Source organism: Pangasianodon hypophthalmus, chromosome 5 (genome assembly GCF_027358585.1).
Source record: "Pangasianodon hypophthalmus isolate fPanHyp1 chromosome 5, fPanHyp1.pri, whole genome shotgun sequence".
Taxonomy (NCBI): domain Eukaryota; kingdom Metazoa; phylum Chordata; class Actinopteri; order Siluriformes; family Pangasiidae; genus Pangasianodon; species Pangasianodon hypophthalmus.
The window spans coordinates 23,098,342-23,114,612 of NC_069714.1; the positions used below are offsets into that span (position 1 = coordinate 23,098,342).

Sequence of the window (16,271 nt, forward strand, 5' to 3'; positions counted from 1 at the left end):
GTCGTCTTGGGTGCAGTCTCAATAAAATAAATCAAGATCTCCACAAGATCCTCGCATGCACCAAGTTCTGATTATGTGAGATCTGGTTTCTCAGGTATGTATCTGTGATCTCGGATCAGGTATCACCTGAGGACAAAGAACGTAAACAAACTACCCCATTCGCCTCCAAAGTCTTAACCAGTTAAGACTCACGAGTCCAAAAACAACTATGCTAGATGAAGACTATTCATATCAATCTGTTTTTATTTGCTGGACAAAGAAGAAAAGGAGTGAAATTGGATTATTCTGCAAAATAGGTCCAAAGAAGCTGCAGTTGTTTAAAATTCCACTTTGACAGCTACATTATTTAAACAATTATTAAGACAGGATTGTGTGTTCTTTCATTTTAGAACACCAACAGGATGTTTTGAACGTAAATGTCTCCAGGAGAAATAGGCTGAGAATGAGTGAAAATATTTCCTACCGAAACATGTTATTTCAGCTGAGGATGTGGGTGTGTGAAATACATAAACACTATCAATCTCTAGCTCTGCAAGGTTTCAGAATATCTAAATGAACCATAAACACAATGGTTAGAAAAACTATGAACAACAGGAAATGAAAAATAAGGGGGCTTTTCATTTCGGTTTCAGTACTAGACATGTAATCTGACAGAATACACTGAGGAAAGTGTAAAGAGTGAAATTTTGTAAAAGAAGTTTTTCATTTTATTTTTAAATTTGATTCACCTTCATTACATACAAATCTTAGGCATTTACAATTACAGAAGCTTCCAAAGCATTATCTCTGCAACTTGCACTTTCATGCCTTAAACATAACCTCACTTTCAACCTATTCAGTAGCAGCCTACAAGCCTTTATAGTGTAGAGGCATTACTGCACTATTATATCTCCTTCAATCTTGCCTCTAGCTTATCTTTCTCCACAAGTCCTGATTTGTAAGCATAAGACACATGCTAATGTAGGATCAAATCCAATCACATAATTGAACCATCATGATACACTCATTCATTCATTCATTCATTCATTTATCTTCAGTAACCTTTTTATTCTGGAGCTTATGCTGGGAACACTGGGTGTGAGGTGGGAATATCCCCTGGATAGGATACCAGTGTATCTTAGGGCACCATGAACACATGCGTTCACAATTTAGAGTGGCCAATCTATCCAGAGCATATTTTTGCCAGGTGGGTGGAAACCAGAGAACCTTGAGGAAACCCAAGCAGAAACCCAAGGGGAGGCTATACACTATTAGATAAAAAAGTGTTGCTCAAAGGTTTGTTTAGGGTTGTTAGCTTCTATAATAGACTCTCACAATGAACCCCCTCTCTCTTTACAGTAAGTTGTAAAGTTTTACATGGAAACTTTAAGGGTTCCCCCAGAGAGACTATGCCAAAGGCAAACCTGAGCCCAACAAAGCACTTACTCAGGCTTCTTTAACAGACACTGTGCTTAACATACAATTCTTTGCCTATCTGAGCTATCCGAGTCTGAAATTCCATCACCTGCCTCAGATCTGCAGTTGGGTCCATGGTGATGACAGCTCCTCCACCTGAGTTATTCCAACACCATGTCTTGGTCCTAATATCTTGCATGATACTATCTAAATGTTCTGCGAATATCGACGGGCCTATTTTTTCTCCCTTTTTAAGTAATCTTAAATGGCATGTGACATGCAACCCATATCTGTTTCCATAACCTAACTAAACTGGTATGATGTGGGTACAATGTGGGAATGTGCTGTGCTGTTGGGACTGATATCATGTCTTGAGCCAGTGGTAGCTCACTGATTAAGTTTCTGGGCAAGAACTTCTAGAGTGTCACTGTTGGAGCCTTGGCATTCTTTAACCTGCTCAACTCTGTGTGTGAGTTGTAAATCATTAAAAAAATGGCTGCCAAATAAAATAAAAAATAAAATAAAGGTAAATCTCTATATTAAGACATGTCAGACCATTTGTTGTGTCTTTTAATCAATTTACAAACACTTTGAGATAGTAGACATCTTTCTAGACATTGAGATAGCTACTGAATAGTAGATGAATGAAAGAACACTACCATACTGTATGTTCCAAAAGATCAGCATGCATGTCTTAACTCCTACTTATTCTCCTGCGTCAAAACAAGACATGGGTGGATTCAGTGGTGAGTTGCACCCACACACATTATTGAGATTCTAGACAGTTTCTTACATTTCAGCTAAGTATCACCTTATCTCTATGGCACAGAACCAATGTTCCTCCTCAGCAGCAGTACTCAGAGCTGTTCCAAGCCCACGTGGAAGCCAGGAGGAACCCTTCTAACACAGGCACAGGTGAATGGGCAACCACAGACCTATCATTGGGCAACCACAGCTATGTAAACACCCAAGAACCATTCTTTAGTGAGAGAAAGAGAGGGTCGACATTTTCTCACACAAGGATAAAAGACAAGCTCATGGTTAGTGTGGTTTATCTGAGTCACTGACAAGCCCGCTTGGGTCACCTTTTTTTATTTTTCATATTGAATCTTTTTCTCACCATCAGACTAAAATTTCTCACCATCTCTCTCTGTCTCTCTCTCTCTCTCTCTCTCTCTCTCTGCACTGACCTGGAGTAGGCCAGCTAGTTCATGTTCCTCACAGCACCCCTGAGAGCTCTGAAAGCGTTTATCTTTATTATGTGCCTATGGCTTAAGGGCTAATCAGAGTCTTCATGAGAACTCAGATCTCCCTTAAAACTGCTGACATGTTTCCTCTGGTATCCTCCCTCCAATTCTATTTCCATACTGAGTTGTATGTGTTAAGGTGGAGCCCCTGGTACATATTTTCCAAACCACACTAATTACACTAATCTAAGTCTCTAATTAGTACCATATTGCCCAGGTTGCCCAAAACAATGCCCAGAAATCACCTGGAAATGCTGTTTGCTTGTAACTACTAGGTAACTCAAACAAGCTCATGTAATCAAACAGAATTAATCACAAAGGCAGTCAACAACAGAAGAAACAATATATTTCCACATAAAACATGACTAGATGATTGTTACAGTATAAGCATTCACAAATCATGTTAATAAGAAGAGATGCTTTGCATTGCATTTGTTGTTTCTTTCCGTGTCTGTCAGTTGACTAATCAGCTGGCTGGGATCAGGATTTTTTTGGAGGGTGGAAAAGGGAAACCGTGCACCAAAACTTTGTAATCCTCTTGGCTGGCTTGCACTGCAAAACAAAGCCTCTGTATTCTCTTTGTGAGGAAAAGAGAGGGTGGAAGCACATGTTTGATACTATCAGAGTGTACAAATGAGTGTAGTATAATAAGGGGTAATTATGTTTTGACATTCCTTACATGCTTATGTTAACTAAATTAAACCAAGATCCATTGTACATTGAGAACTTATACTCAGAAAAGTATAGCACACTTTAGATACTCTCGTTCTTTCTCCAGGGAAAAACACTCTCTTATCTCCAAATATTTACCATCTCAACCTCAGCCAGTTCAGGCAAGTACAACATGCATGTGCTTGTGTTTTTTCTCAACTGTCCCCTGAAGTCATGAGCAGGAAATAAGACTCTGTTGAGGTCAAGCCATGGCGGACAATAGAAACATGGCCACTAAGATCTTAGATCTCCACACTTGCATAAACACACAGGCTTTTTTCATGCAGACTTTCATGTTTATCCAGGCTGAAATAATCCATGCGTCTGGCACGCCATTGCTGAAAAGCGTTCTTGCCAATATTCAGAGTCCAAATCACATCCACTTTCCATAACCAAAACCAGAACGATCACCCAAAAACAGGTAAAGTAGTAAGTGCCAAAGGGAATTAAAAAAACACACATTTATTGAATAAATAATATCCATGGGACAGCATGGAGGCTCATCCAAAATCCTGCCTTCTTGAGTGTACAACCCTTCCTCCTCTCCCTGTCCCACTTGTTCACCCCACTCATATTCTGCAGTGAAAAACATGAAGCAACAGCCTTCTCAAAATGTTTCTGGCCAACATATTTTTGAGCACAGATGCACAGTGTGTTTCTAAAATGTTTTTATTAGTTTAGGTAAAAGAAAATTACAAAAAGGAGATTTTACTGACATAATAAACTCTAGTCATGATGTTCATTTATAAGAGCAATCATTATTTTATATTATATTGGGGTTTTGCATTAATCTGTTATTTATCATCTGTTTATTGTTCATTATGAAACTAAGTTAAAGAAAGGATGAGGCCCAAATTTAAAAAAAAAAAATTGTGTTTGAAAATGTGCTGTGTTTTCATCATCTTTTCCTCAACCCAGTTCCAAAAAACAAACAAACAAATAAAACAAAAGATAGATGATTAGTAACAGATTAGTGTATTTCCCCCTCTAATGCCAGCACTGATTTAATGAAAACACATCATTTTTCTTTCAGAAAATAGTTCATGAGGTAGGAGTCACCCACAGCAAAATTCAAGCATTTATCAGTAGTACGATTTTCAGTCAGAATTTATTCAAACTATTCTGACAGTTTGGCGCATCTGATTCCGATCAAACACTAGTTTCCAAATTTTGCATGCTGCAATGTGATTGGCTATCTTTTCAGTTAGGTCAGAAAAACAAACTTTTAAGCACTGTTGTTCTCAGATGTTTGCAGATCACAAGATATAGTCACTTTTCTTAAAAAGGTTCATGTTTAAAAATTGATAGAAAGTGTTATATGTAACAGCTAGTCATGAGCAAGTGGATTTGCATTGTCAATACAACAACCTCGTCTTCTGAAATTAGGTAGTTTGGGGCCACATTCAGTAACAGAAATTACCAGACTCTCTAGCAATAGAATGTGGATTAAGTCAAAAGTTGATTAGTAGTCAAAGGAGAGACTGAAGAAGAGTTGAAGATAATTGGTGAAACCCAAGAGCTCTCTAAAATAGTACAAGTGAACAAAAACAGAGGATGAGGTCAGTCAACTCTATTTACCTCTCAGTCCTACTTTGCTGCCTTATATACAGCTACACACCCAACCTCTTCCAGTTTACACAGTTCTAAGCCTCGCAAAAGACTGACCACCTTACATTTGTGTGTGCACAGACAGGCTAGAGTGGCAGGTTGAGGCAAGACAGGAGTGTCAGCCAGTCAAAGTGGCATTTAGTTCTCTGGAGTGGAAGAGTTATGAACTGGAGAAAAACGCTTAATGGGCTGGTGAGGACTTGCAGTTCACTTATGGAGGCTATTGCCATTGAGATAAGTTATCAAGAACAGCTTTGCTCCAACAAATCAATCATCGTTATGGATGTGATACTGTCTCAAATAGAAATAATAGCAAAATAAAATAATAAAGGTTTCTCACTTATCACTATTTGGGAGAAGAATGTTGAGATAGATAGATTACATATTACATCAAACAATCAAATACTGTCTGCAAATACATGGTGCACAGACATGAAGTTGTACATGGTGCTAAATGTTTACCCAGGATTGAGTACAACTCTCTGGTCCAAAAAGAATCTTTCGCATTTTGGGTTAGAAAAACAGCTTCCTTAGTTTAGGCCTCCCTGATGTTGTATCAGTGCAGAGATGCCTTTCCTGCCATTATTTAACTGCCAGGTCCATAAATCAAATTCAAAAGCAAACAAGCTCCAAGCTGAATTCTCCAAAATGGGCCTGCTTCATATAAACATTCCACAGAGAGACGACGTCTGATAAGAGCTCCATGCACATGAGTTTAGGACAGGGAGGGGTCTAGGGTTTGGGGTTATTGGGGCGGTTTAGAACTCTGTGTAGAACTTCCCATGCCTCCTATTCACATGCACCCCAACCCACCCTCCACCCCCTTCCCGTCTATCATTCCCAGAAAAATATTTTATATTTTGTTCGGCAATGCAGGGAGTGGCGTCTGTGCTGCACATGCTCAATGATGCACCATCACTAAATCATTCAGAAGAACATGAGGCCTGTGGCACAATCTGCCCCAAGACCAGCAGTCCTGCTCTGGGATAATTAGTGAAAACAAGCCCAGTGCACATATCATCGATCAATCCAGGACAGAACGAGTCTCCTGAGACAACATTACATCGGGGCTGTTAGCTCTCAGAACCCCTCTTAGCTTGGCTCTCATTCTCATGACAGAAGATGGATAACAGACACTTGCAGGGTACAGTGGATCAGGCCAAGACATGGGCAACGATCAGGCAAAAATGTAGGAATGAACTAACAAGAATTCTTGCAAATGTACATGAGATCAGTATGTAGAAGAACTGTAGGAAGCTAAAGACAGAAGGCAATGATAGACTACACTAGACTAAAACATCTAGTCCAACTTTAATATTTGTACTTGTCTTCATGATAAACTGAATTAAGAAGGGATGTTTACTACAGGTCTCCAGGCAACAGTTGTCAGAAACACAGCACTAAACTGTTTTAAAGCTGCCTACGCAGGATGGAAAACAACACAGAGGGGAAACTGTCATGCAGTAAACAAAAACGGAGTCATGTCCAGCTGGTGGGAAGTAAAACAGGAATAAATATCCATGTGGTGAGCAATGAAAGGCCAAACTATAGCACTGCTCTCAGAGTAATCGCCTCTGATCAACCATCTCTGATTGGAGCTTCCCACAGAACATATGGAAGCCATTGAGATACATAGCTACCACTGCGAGATGACAGATTGAGCTTTGTGGGTGAATAACAGTATCTACACTGCTTACATTCATACAGGCTAAGTGAGATCTGACTGGCAGAATAAAATCGATCAGTCATGTCCAGCTTTTTTTTTTAACGGGAACTATGCTGATCTTTGACACCAGTGTGATAAAGTTCACATTGCAGACATTACACTAGAGTTCCAAAGCCATATCAAAGTTAATGTAGAGTAAACAATTTCACAGAGGTTGTGGCCAGTGCTCACTATTTCCTTGGCTACAAGGTCAGTTTGGGCTAATGTGACATCACTTCATAATGGTGGTAAAGCATTGAAGAGTGAAAGAACACTGGATTATGAGATTTGACAGTACAGGCAGACCACTCAATTGGAATGTTTGGCTAATTACTGGGGACAATACTCCAATCGGCCTCAAATGTAAGCCCCTCATCAAGCTGGACAACCACGGAAAACCAAGAGATCGGAAACGATCATTTTCTTTGTTTCCAGCTTGACCACTTTCTTATAATCCATTCAAGACCAACCATTCTGGCTGATTGCATGCTGCAATTTTGAAAAATCAGCCACTGTCAAGAAGCATAATATAATCATTCCTTTAAGGTAGGTTACCGCTTTGTTGTCTATGGAAGGTTCAGTCAAGCAGTTGTCTGTGGCTGTCTATGTATAGAGAATTGGTGCTTCCTTTGTTTGCTTGTAATGTCTCTGTTACCCATTTTCGACAGAAAACCAGTCATGACAGTAGCATTACTGATCATGGTTTGAATTGCTTGGTTAATCTGGCTTTGGCCATAATTGGAGACCATAGTGGGTAAGTTGTGACCACAGACAATTAGACTTTTCTTATGATATATGTGCTTCTTTAAGTAAGTAAGTTTTTATCAGCATAAGCATTTCTGCTCATAAAGCAGAAACACACCATGGACCACCATACCCCCTCTTTGTGCAGAATTGGCAGTCTGAGTATGAAATGGGCCCAAAATTAAATTCAGGATGTTTTCACTAATCCTGCCCCTAAATGACTTCCTCTGGCACCCTTAACAATGCTTGAGGTTGCCAAGCCTCTAGAGCTGATGTAGAGCCAATTTCTGAAAATGTTCAGAGCAAAAGCAAATTCAAATCCATTTGCCTTAATGAAAATGACTATATGGGCAGGGTGGAGCTAATATATAAAAGTATAGACCTGACATATCATATCTCTCCAAAGCAATCGTCACCCTCTCTGGAATTTAATTGCACTGAAAACCCATCTGTATGATATTAGCAATGGAACTGACTAAATATATAGGCTATAAGACGATCAAGGCTGTATGTTACAGCCCCAATTTAGCAGCCAATGGCGCCAGTATTTTACACTTGGACATGAGAGAAATGCCAGACACTCTGATGGAATGGCTATGAGGCCATTTTATCAAAGTACACTTACTTTACACAAACCTTAACCACAGATGAACTGACATTAAGTTGCAGAGCCATTTTGTCAACTGAATTCATACCATAATCCTCTGTAAGGAAGTAACCAAGCCACTATCTTTCTTTCTCTTCCCTATATTGTGCATAAAACACTTCATTTATATTCCAAGAGCGTTTCCAATTTTGTTTCTGCTCGTGTTTGCCATTTGTATCTCTCTACTTTCGTGCCTCTGCATCCGTATAGCACTTCATCAATGACAGATTTTGTGCCGTGCCTTTCTACCAAACTGCACCCATAAACCATTGGCCCAGATGGCTGTGGTTTGCTTTCAAACAGCAGAGAAACTCATGTGGTTGAGTAGGAACAGAGCCGTGAAGATGCTCTTAAATCACACGTTTTCCTCCCAACACCGTCTCCTGCACAGGAATGTCTGTGGCATGCATTCCTGCCTCTACCAGCAAATCATCCTGGCCCTTAACACATTTATGAGAAGGCCTTCCTTCCTCGCCTCCCTCCTGTGAGAGGAGCAAAACTGAGTGATGCCTTATCACCTCTGAAGATTTCCTGCTAATTTACTGTGACCTTGTAAAAGTGCGACCTTTGCCCATGAAACACTCCTCACCCTCCCACTCTGCTGGATTCTGAAACTTTTCAGCTGTCTTTTCTGGACTCTATCAGCTGGCACAGAGCTTTCCCATTTTCACCCAACATGTTGCTGGGGAATGCGGACATCTTTAAGGTATTTTCTCAGCATGGCTCAGTAAAGGCCACCAAAATTCACTGGACAGAGCAGATATATCGGGAGAGGGATCAGATTGGGTAATGAGACGTAACGTAACTGTGCAGAGTCAAATGGAGTCAAACAGCCTACAAAAACCCCACACAAAGCATTGTGAAACTGAAAGATTTTTGCAGCCTCATAACGATGCTCTTATTTTACAAATGAGTAGTGATGGAGGTTGGAGAAGAACTATATATATATATATATATATATATATATATATATATATATATATATATATATATAGAGAGAGAGAGAGAGAGAGAGAGAGAGAGAGAGAATCTTTCACTTCTATATGTGCATAAAATAGTACACATCATAAAAATCCATCGTTTAATCACAATGTGCAACTATAGCCTGAAGATCTTCAAAGACATCTAGTTAGTAGTGCTGAAACATGGCGCAGGAATGTAAACAAAGTTGCAGAACATTCAAACAATCAAATTGACGTCAACGCTACCAGTGTGAACTACACACTTGCACAATGACCTAAAATTAGTTTCACCTCAGGTTTCTTTCAATTCCCCTGTTTAGAAATCAGACAGCGTATTGATGTGTATAAGTAATGCCAAAAAGAGGCAAATTTATATTTTACTGGCAGCTTACTTAGCATCACTGAACGGATCTCTCCACCATGGGATGAAATGATCCTTGAATTTTCATAATGGGCCATTTCTAAACATACATTTATCAAACAAAATTCTCCACGGAACAATAGAAAGGCACTGCACTTCTGCCATACTGTCTATATGTTTAGGTGTATGTGTTTGATATGATGACCTCATAAATCACAGATAAAGCTATCCAAAAGTTCTCCACACTTCACCAATGTCTTATGATTTCTGCATCCTGTCAATTTCCTTTCTCACAGTGGAACACCAATATATTACATACTGGTATAAATGTGCTAGCAGTTTAATCCCTCCCTCTCTTTCAAAGAATAAAAATACAAATGGCTTAATGTGCATTATGTTTGACTGTTGTGGAACCAAGAACTATAACACCACGAACCAGTCGTGACTGATTACATATTGATTATATAACATTTTGATTTTAAATCTTAAGCGCCCATTCTTTACATTACTGCACCAGCTTATATCGGGTCAGTAACCTAAAATCAGGTTCCAGGAAACTAAAAGCTTTTAGTGGCCTCTATTAGAATCCCTCTTCCTCTTCACACCTCACACATTGTGTTATCTTCTCCCTCAACCTGCAGATGGGCAACGTTTTATTGCATGAGGGTATGTGTTATGATATGCACGGCTGCTGTGTAATGCATGGATACAGCTGGTGAAGAGTAATGCTCAACACTCAAGTCCATCTTTGGACCCCAGCCAGTGGATGTTCAGCTTTCCCATGTTCACAGCAAGCTAGCGTATGAATAAAGCAGTACAAACTGGTTTACGCTTCTTTTGGCCATTCAAAACCGTCTGGACATGGTACAGTAAGTGGAAAAGTGGAAAACTAGGGAACAGCAATGGAGAAAAAGTGTGCAAACATAATATAAGTAGCACAGTAATCAAATGAAGTGAGTCAGAAAGCTACCCTTACGAGAAAATGATGTGGCATATTCTCCCCAGTCCAGATTAAGATTTTTGATAAATGTGTTCCAGCACAGATTCAACGGCTCTTTCCTCCCTTAATTTCAGCTAAATTAGTCGTAATTGCGTCACAGGTCATGCCAAAAATACAAAGTGTGAGACGGTTCCCATGGTTGAATGCAAGGGATGGAGAAGAGGGCCTGGTTTTATTGCGGTAAGTGGGCGTATGTCAGCGGGATGCTGATATATAGGGATATTTAGGGTCAAGGTGGTGTGTGGGTGGGGACCGTGGCAGATTTGTGGATGAGATTTTACTCAAAAGTGCATTACATTGATTAAGTCAGCATAAGACATGAAAATGTGTGTTAATTAAGGTCCTTCATGATGGAGACGTTAAGATGACTTATACCACAGTGCCGATAAATGCTCAAGTCAGTAGTTCCAGGCACAAGGTTTATATTAGTGCACTCCTTTAATAATTTCAAGGTTTATATTAATATGCTGCTTCAATCATTGTTATTATCATTTCAATAGAAGCACTTTACACGGGGATTGGTAGGGTGGATGCACCACATAAATGGAGCATACATAAAAACATGCATACGTGTTGACGGTATTTGGAAAGAGTCTCCAGTGTCAGCACTTTGTAGCAGTCAGAAGCAAACCTGTAACTTCTTTCATGGGAATGTCTTCAGGATGGTTTCTCAATACATTACAAGCTGAGGTTTTTGTTTGTTTTTATTAACTTCACAAGAGAGGAAAAAAAGAGAAGCTAGTGAGGGAACGAGTATTTATAACTGCTATAAGTGATACAAGGAACTAATTTACTAACTAATATATAATTCTATGTGCGCATGTGTGTGTAATTTTTTGAATTAATACAAAATTTAATTGTTGGCATTACTGTGGTATTGGAGAAATAAAACACGGGAATGTGCTGTTATTGAAAAACAATAAACTTCAGGATGGCAGCAGTAACTCTTTGTGTCAGGCCGCATCACTTCCACTCTGTTGTTGATGATTTACCTAGATAAACCTGCCTGTCATGTTATTTTCCTTACATAAATTACCAGCACCAACAATGCTGCAGTTTGACACTTTTCCCTGTCATTGTGTAGTCTGACTTACAGGTCGTGAGGTGAATACTGTTGAGCTTAAGTGCAACAGTGTCAGAATGGCGTGAATACAGCACACTGACCAAGCTATCTGTCTAACAGTGAGAAACAAGCACACACTCAGACAGCCAGTAGCAGACAGCTTGCCGCAGGGGTACGTCTATTGTCTTCCCTTTAACAGCAGCTTTGTCATGCTGTCAGGCACAGTTGTTACAGTAGAAAGGAAGGACAACCCGATCGCTGTTGTCACAAATTAGCCCTGAGTGCCCTTACTGTGGGATAACACTCACTTTCACCCCAAACAATACTGATGCTTATAGCAGACACAGCGTCTAAGCCGAACTGGGGAATGCCTGCCTGGGGCTGAATCCACCATAACACACACACACACACACACACACACACACATATACACACACCATCACTGACATAACTATTGTTCACACAGAATGCCGGACTCCCAGAATAACAGAATGACAAATTTTGTATTTAATATGTGTTGCTGAAAACAAAATGTAAGATTAGTGGATAAAGTAAATCCAGACATAGAAAGACTTTAAGCAGAGATGCACAGATCTAATCCTGATTATATGTAATTGTCTAAAGACATGGACCAATATCCAACTGGATTTTTAATACTTTCTAATCCTATATACTACTCATATTTATCCAGAAAACATTTAGGTTGCCTAAGAGAACACAGCTCATACACACAAACAGACGACATAACTTTTATGTCATCACAACTGATTATCGTCACAATTCTCACAATTTGGCAACAGAAGCTCTCAGAGAGTCGGCTTGGTTATTAAAAGGATATCCTTTTTTTTTTCATCCACATCATTGATTTGCTTGGACTATTAAGTCAATGTCATTAGTCTGGTTGGAAGGTTGTTAATCCTGAACACTGAATCCATACTCTTAAGTAGAACCAATGAATCTTCTCATATGAGAGCTCTAGCATCTTCACCATTACAGTCACCTTGACTTATTACTATCAGACAATCTGAACTCTTTCCTCTTAAAGGGTGACATGCATTTGCAAAAATATGGTAAACAGAGTGAAATGAGGCATACACTATTTCCCTTAAATGTGCTTACTCATTTCCATATCAGCTTTCAAGATACATTCCACAATTACTAAGCAAGAAAAAAAAAAAACCACTGCAATTACTGTACCTCTGTCCTTCAGTTCACCGGCTACAATCCCACGCTTTCAACCACAACTCATATCAACAAGATCTCTACACGCCGTTCGTCCTAAGCATGCACACACAGAGCCTCACAGATTGCCGTCTCCTCTCCCGTTCATTACACACACCATCTGAGAATACTTACACATCAGCTCTCTGTTTCTTTACAAAGAACAAGCCAAGTCTGGACTCTGAGCAGCTGCTGTTCTCTCGCCGCTGGGAGAAAGGCATCAAGATTCCTTGCATATCTGAGGACACAGACCTGACCGCAGGCTACGCAGAGTAAATGTCCCCCCATCCTTACCTGAAACACAGCTGTGGCCATCCTCCAAGTGTGTCTCTGAGTGCGCGTGTACTGTTTGTGTGTAAGTAGATCCACTCTATTGCCGCATTCTCCTCAGAGCAGTGAGAACGGCAGCGTCATTTGCTTGTTGTCTCTGGCACGAGACAGAGGAAGATAATCCAGCTGGAGAAGAAAGGTGAGTGTGTGTGTGTGTGTGTGTGGGTATCCCTAAATTCACCTAATTCTCCCTATTTCAACCAGGAAAAACACTCTGTAAGGTTATGTTATATAGCAAAGAGTAAAGACAGGACCACAGCACCCAAGAGCTCAATAAGCACACTACAAGGAAATCTGGAAAGTCTAGCTGCAGGCTATTGCCAATCCCCCTTCCCTCACTCTTATCCACCCTCCCTCTCTTACACTCACACACTTTCTCCCGCTTGTGCTCCTTCACGCTCTGTCCCCACGTTACACACAATGCTCCTTTTGCTCCCTCTCTCTCCCTCTCTCATGTACGTGAGCAAAAAGGAGTGGAAAAACCATGGGCCAAAAGTATAGAGCCTGAAATTCCCGAGTAGCGTGTGGGCTGGACTATGTTTGACAGACAAACCTCCAGCCGCATGAACCCCCTCCCTCTGCTGTTATCGAGTTCTCAGCTTACAGGTTAAACATGAGTTGACAAGCTCACAGGTCGAACAAATCACTCAGCCCAGACCTTGCAACAATCTGAGAAGCATACACACACTGTAGCTCTTATTTATGCAACATGCTGGGATAGCATCTTAATCCCCTTAATATGGCAATTACATCTGTTTATATCAAAGTGTTGATGAATTCTCAATTCTGAGTCAGAAAGTGTTGATTAATTTTATATAACAGCAGCTATGGCAGAAGTTCTGGCAGCAATATTATATTAAATTAAAAAGATTATATTAAAGCGCTCTTTCTGACATTTGACGTTATCACTTTGATGGTTTTTCTGTGAGGAGATGTTTATTAAGCATTTTTGGAGGAGTCTTGAAAGAGTCTCCAGTGTCACACCTTTGTAACACTGTAAAGCTGTAACAAAATTCAGGTAAAGCTGTAACTAAAATCTTTAGAATTCCTTTAATGGATCTTCCACAACATTCAACGACAAAGTGCTATACTATAAACCATAAACTGCTAAAGCGTATTGCGTATCATTCTTTTTTAAATAAGAATTGTAAAATTGTGGTATGAGAGAAATAAAAACCCTTTGGCAAGTGGCAACTTCGGAGTGGTAACAGTAACTCCACTTCACATCTGGCTGTATCACACCACCCCAATGCTGATTATTTTCCTATAACAGCACGCCCCCAAGTGTTTTATTTCTTGTATAACAGCCATCAGTTATCAATTACCCATTATCCTCCATTTTGAAACAAAAAAAACATTGCAAATCTGTATTTCGCGCTCGTAAACAGGACAAAACATGAAACATGATAGCGGTCATAAATAATTAAGCAAATATTAATCACAGACCAACAGTTCTTGTGGAAAGGTTTAAATAGCACTGCCATCAAGATAGACAGGTAGGCAAATATTTGTACAGATGTGTGAAAATGTTTGCACTCTCCAATGGTTTCCAGATGAAGATACCTCTGTTTTACAATTCATCTACAAATAAGAAGAATTCCAAGATAGGAACAGGTTGGAGAAAAGATTATCTTAACATCGACTAATTTTAACTTCATTTTGTCTTAAGCGTCTGGAAACTTGTCAACTATTTATAGTAAAGTAGGAATGGTTTAGGGGGCACAATAGCTTAGCACGTTTGCCTCGCACCTCTGGGGTCGGGGGTTTGATTTTCGCCCACTCCCTGTGTGCATGGACTTTGTATGTTCTCCCTGTGCTTCGGGTGTTTCCTCAGGGTACTTTAGTTTCCTCCCCAAGTCCAAAGACATGCGTTGCAGGCTGACTGGCATCTCTAAATTGTCTATATTGTGTGAGTGGATGTGCGATTGGCATCCCATCCAGGGTGTCTCCTGCCTTGTGCCCTGAATCCCCTGGGATAAGCTCCAGGCAGCTAGTGACCCAGTACAGGATAAGCAGTACAGAAAATGGATGGATGGATGGAAGAATGGTTTAAAAGCTACAACCTACAAAAACTGGCTGTGTTTTATAGCCAATCTAAACAAACCAGTATGAAAAGCAATTACCAGCAAATGTACGGCTCAGCAATTTTTGTTTTTGCCCGCAGGTGCCCCCCACCCAAAAAAAAATACTTTCATCTGAATTTCCAATTACACCATTGTCACTTGTAAGACACAGCCAAAACAACCACAACTGAAGGTTACTTGTCTTTAATTACCAAATTATGATGCAGCAGTCACTTGTGAAAAGAAAAATAACATCCCACAAAATGCACATACAGTACATAACGCTTGGATAAGCAGATTACATAAGAGCAGAAAGTGCATTTAGTAATAGTGTAACAAAGCTATTAATATGTCAGATCCTACAGTAAGCTATCTGTTCCCTGTAGAGGGGGGTTAAGAGTCTCCTTGAGTTCTCATTGAGTTGCAAAGGCTCTTTGAAGAGCTTCAGTTAGAAACAAAACACAATGGGCTTTCTGTTAAGTTCTTTTGGAGGGGTCTGTTCAGATTACACCCATTTCTCCCTCCCATGTATATCCTTGGCCTTCAAAAACACACTCACTCCCTCCCCCAGAAAAGAAAAATGGAATAACTTGTAGTAGTATGCATGCAGCTTGGTAGAAAAAAAAAGAAGTTGTGAGCAGGTGAGCAATAAGACCCTTGGTGAGACAATACAAATGACTGGCACATTAATATACTAGTTGGAAAGCTATACATGAAACCTAAGAGGACAATGAAACAAGAAGAATTAATGAAGCAGCATGGTTTCAGGTATGTTTAGGGTGGCAACATGAAAAGAACATCCTGTTCTATCAAACTGCAGCTGGTTCACTGTATAACATTCTGTTGTTCCACGTGCACCATCTAATCATCAATTGTAATGGCAGGGATGAGAAAGCAATACTTAAACCTGCACTGAAGGGAAAACACCTTTTTTACAAATGGAAAAACATGTGCCATTATTATTTGGTGATATCGAAATAATTATACACAGGATGTGAGCTTCAAAGTGAGATGTCTGCCATAAGTGTCCTTACAGTTGTGCGCACCAGATGTTTGTGGTGTGCTGCGAGAAGTTTTTATCCATTATTAGCAACAAGCTCAATGAAAGAAGAAGAAGAAGAAAAGGAGGAGGTAGAGAACAAAGCGTGAAAGTTATCCCTCTGGAATGAAAAAGAGACAACAGTGTGTTTCATGAATAGCTTGAACAAAAACAGT

The 16,271-nt window shown here is 39.9% G+C and overlaps 1 protein-coding gene across 13 annotated transcripts in view; it reads right to left on the reverse strand.

Annotated features, from left to right (window-relative positions):
• tns1b (tensin 1b) overlaps positions 1-16,271 on the reverse strand; it is a 209,655-nt gene that overhangs the window by 82,675 nt on the left and 110,709 nt on the right. The window contains exon 1 of one of the 13 annotated variants that reach the window (XM_026911018.3): positions 12,958-13,422. The exons of 10 other annotated variants lie outside the window; for them this stretch is intronic. In XM_026911018.3, the coding sequence (XP_026766819.2) occupies positions 12,958-12,978 (21 nt within the window). In that variant the 5' untranslated portion in view covers positions 12,979-13,422. Of the gene's footprint in view, positions 1-12,639; positions 12,772-12,798; positions 12,851-12,957; positions 13,423-16,271 lie in introns of those variants that run through there. 2 more of the 13 variants (XM_026911030.3, XM_026911025.3) reach the window with 2 other exon arrangements.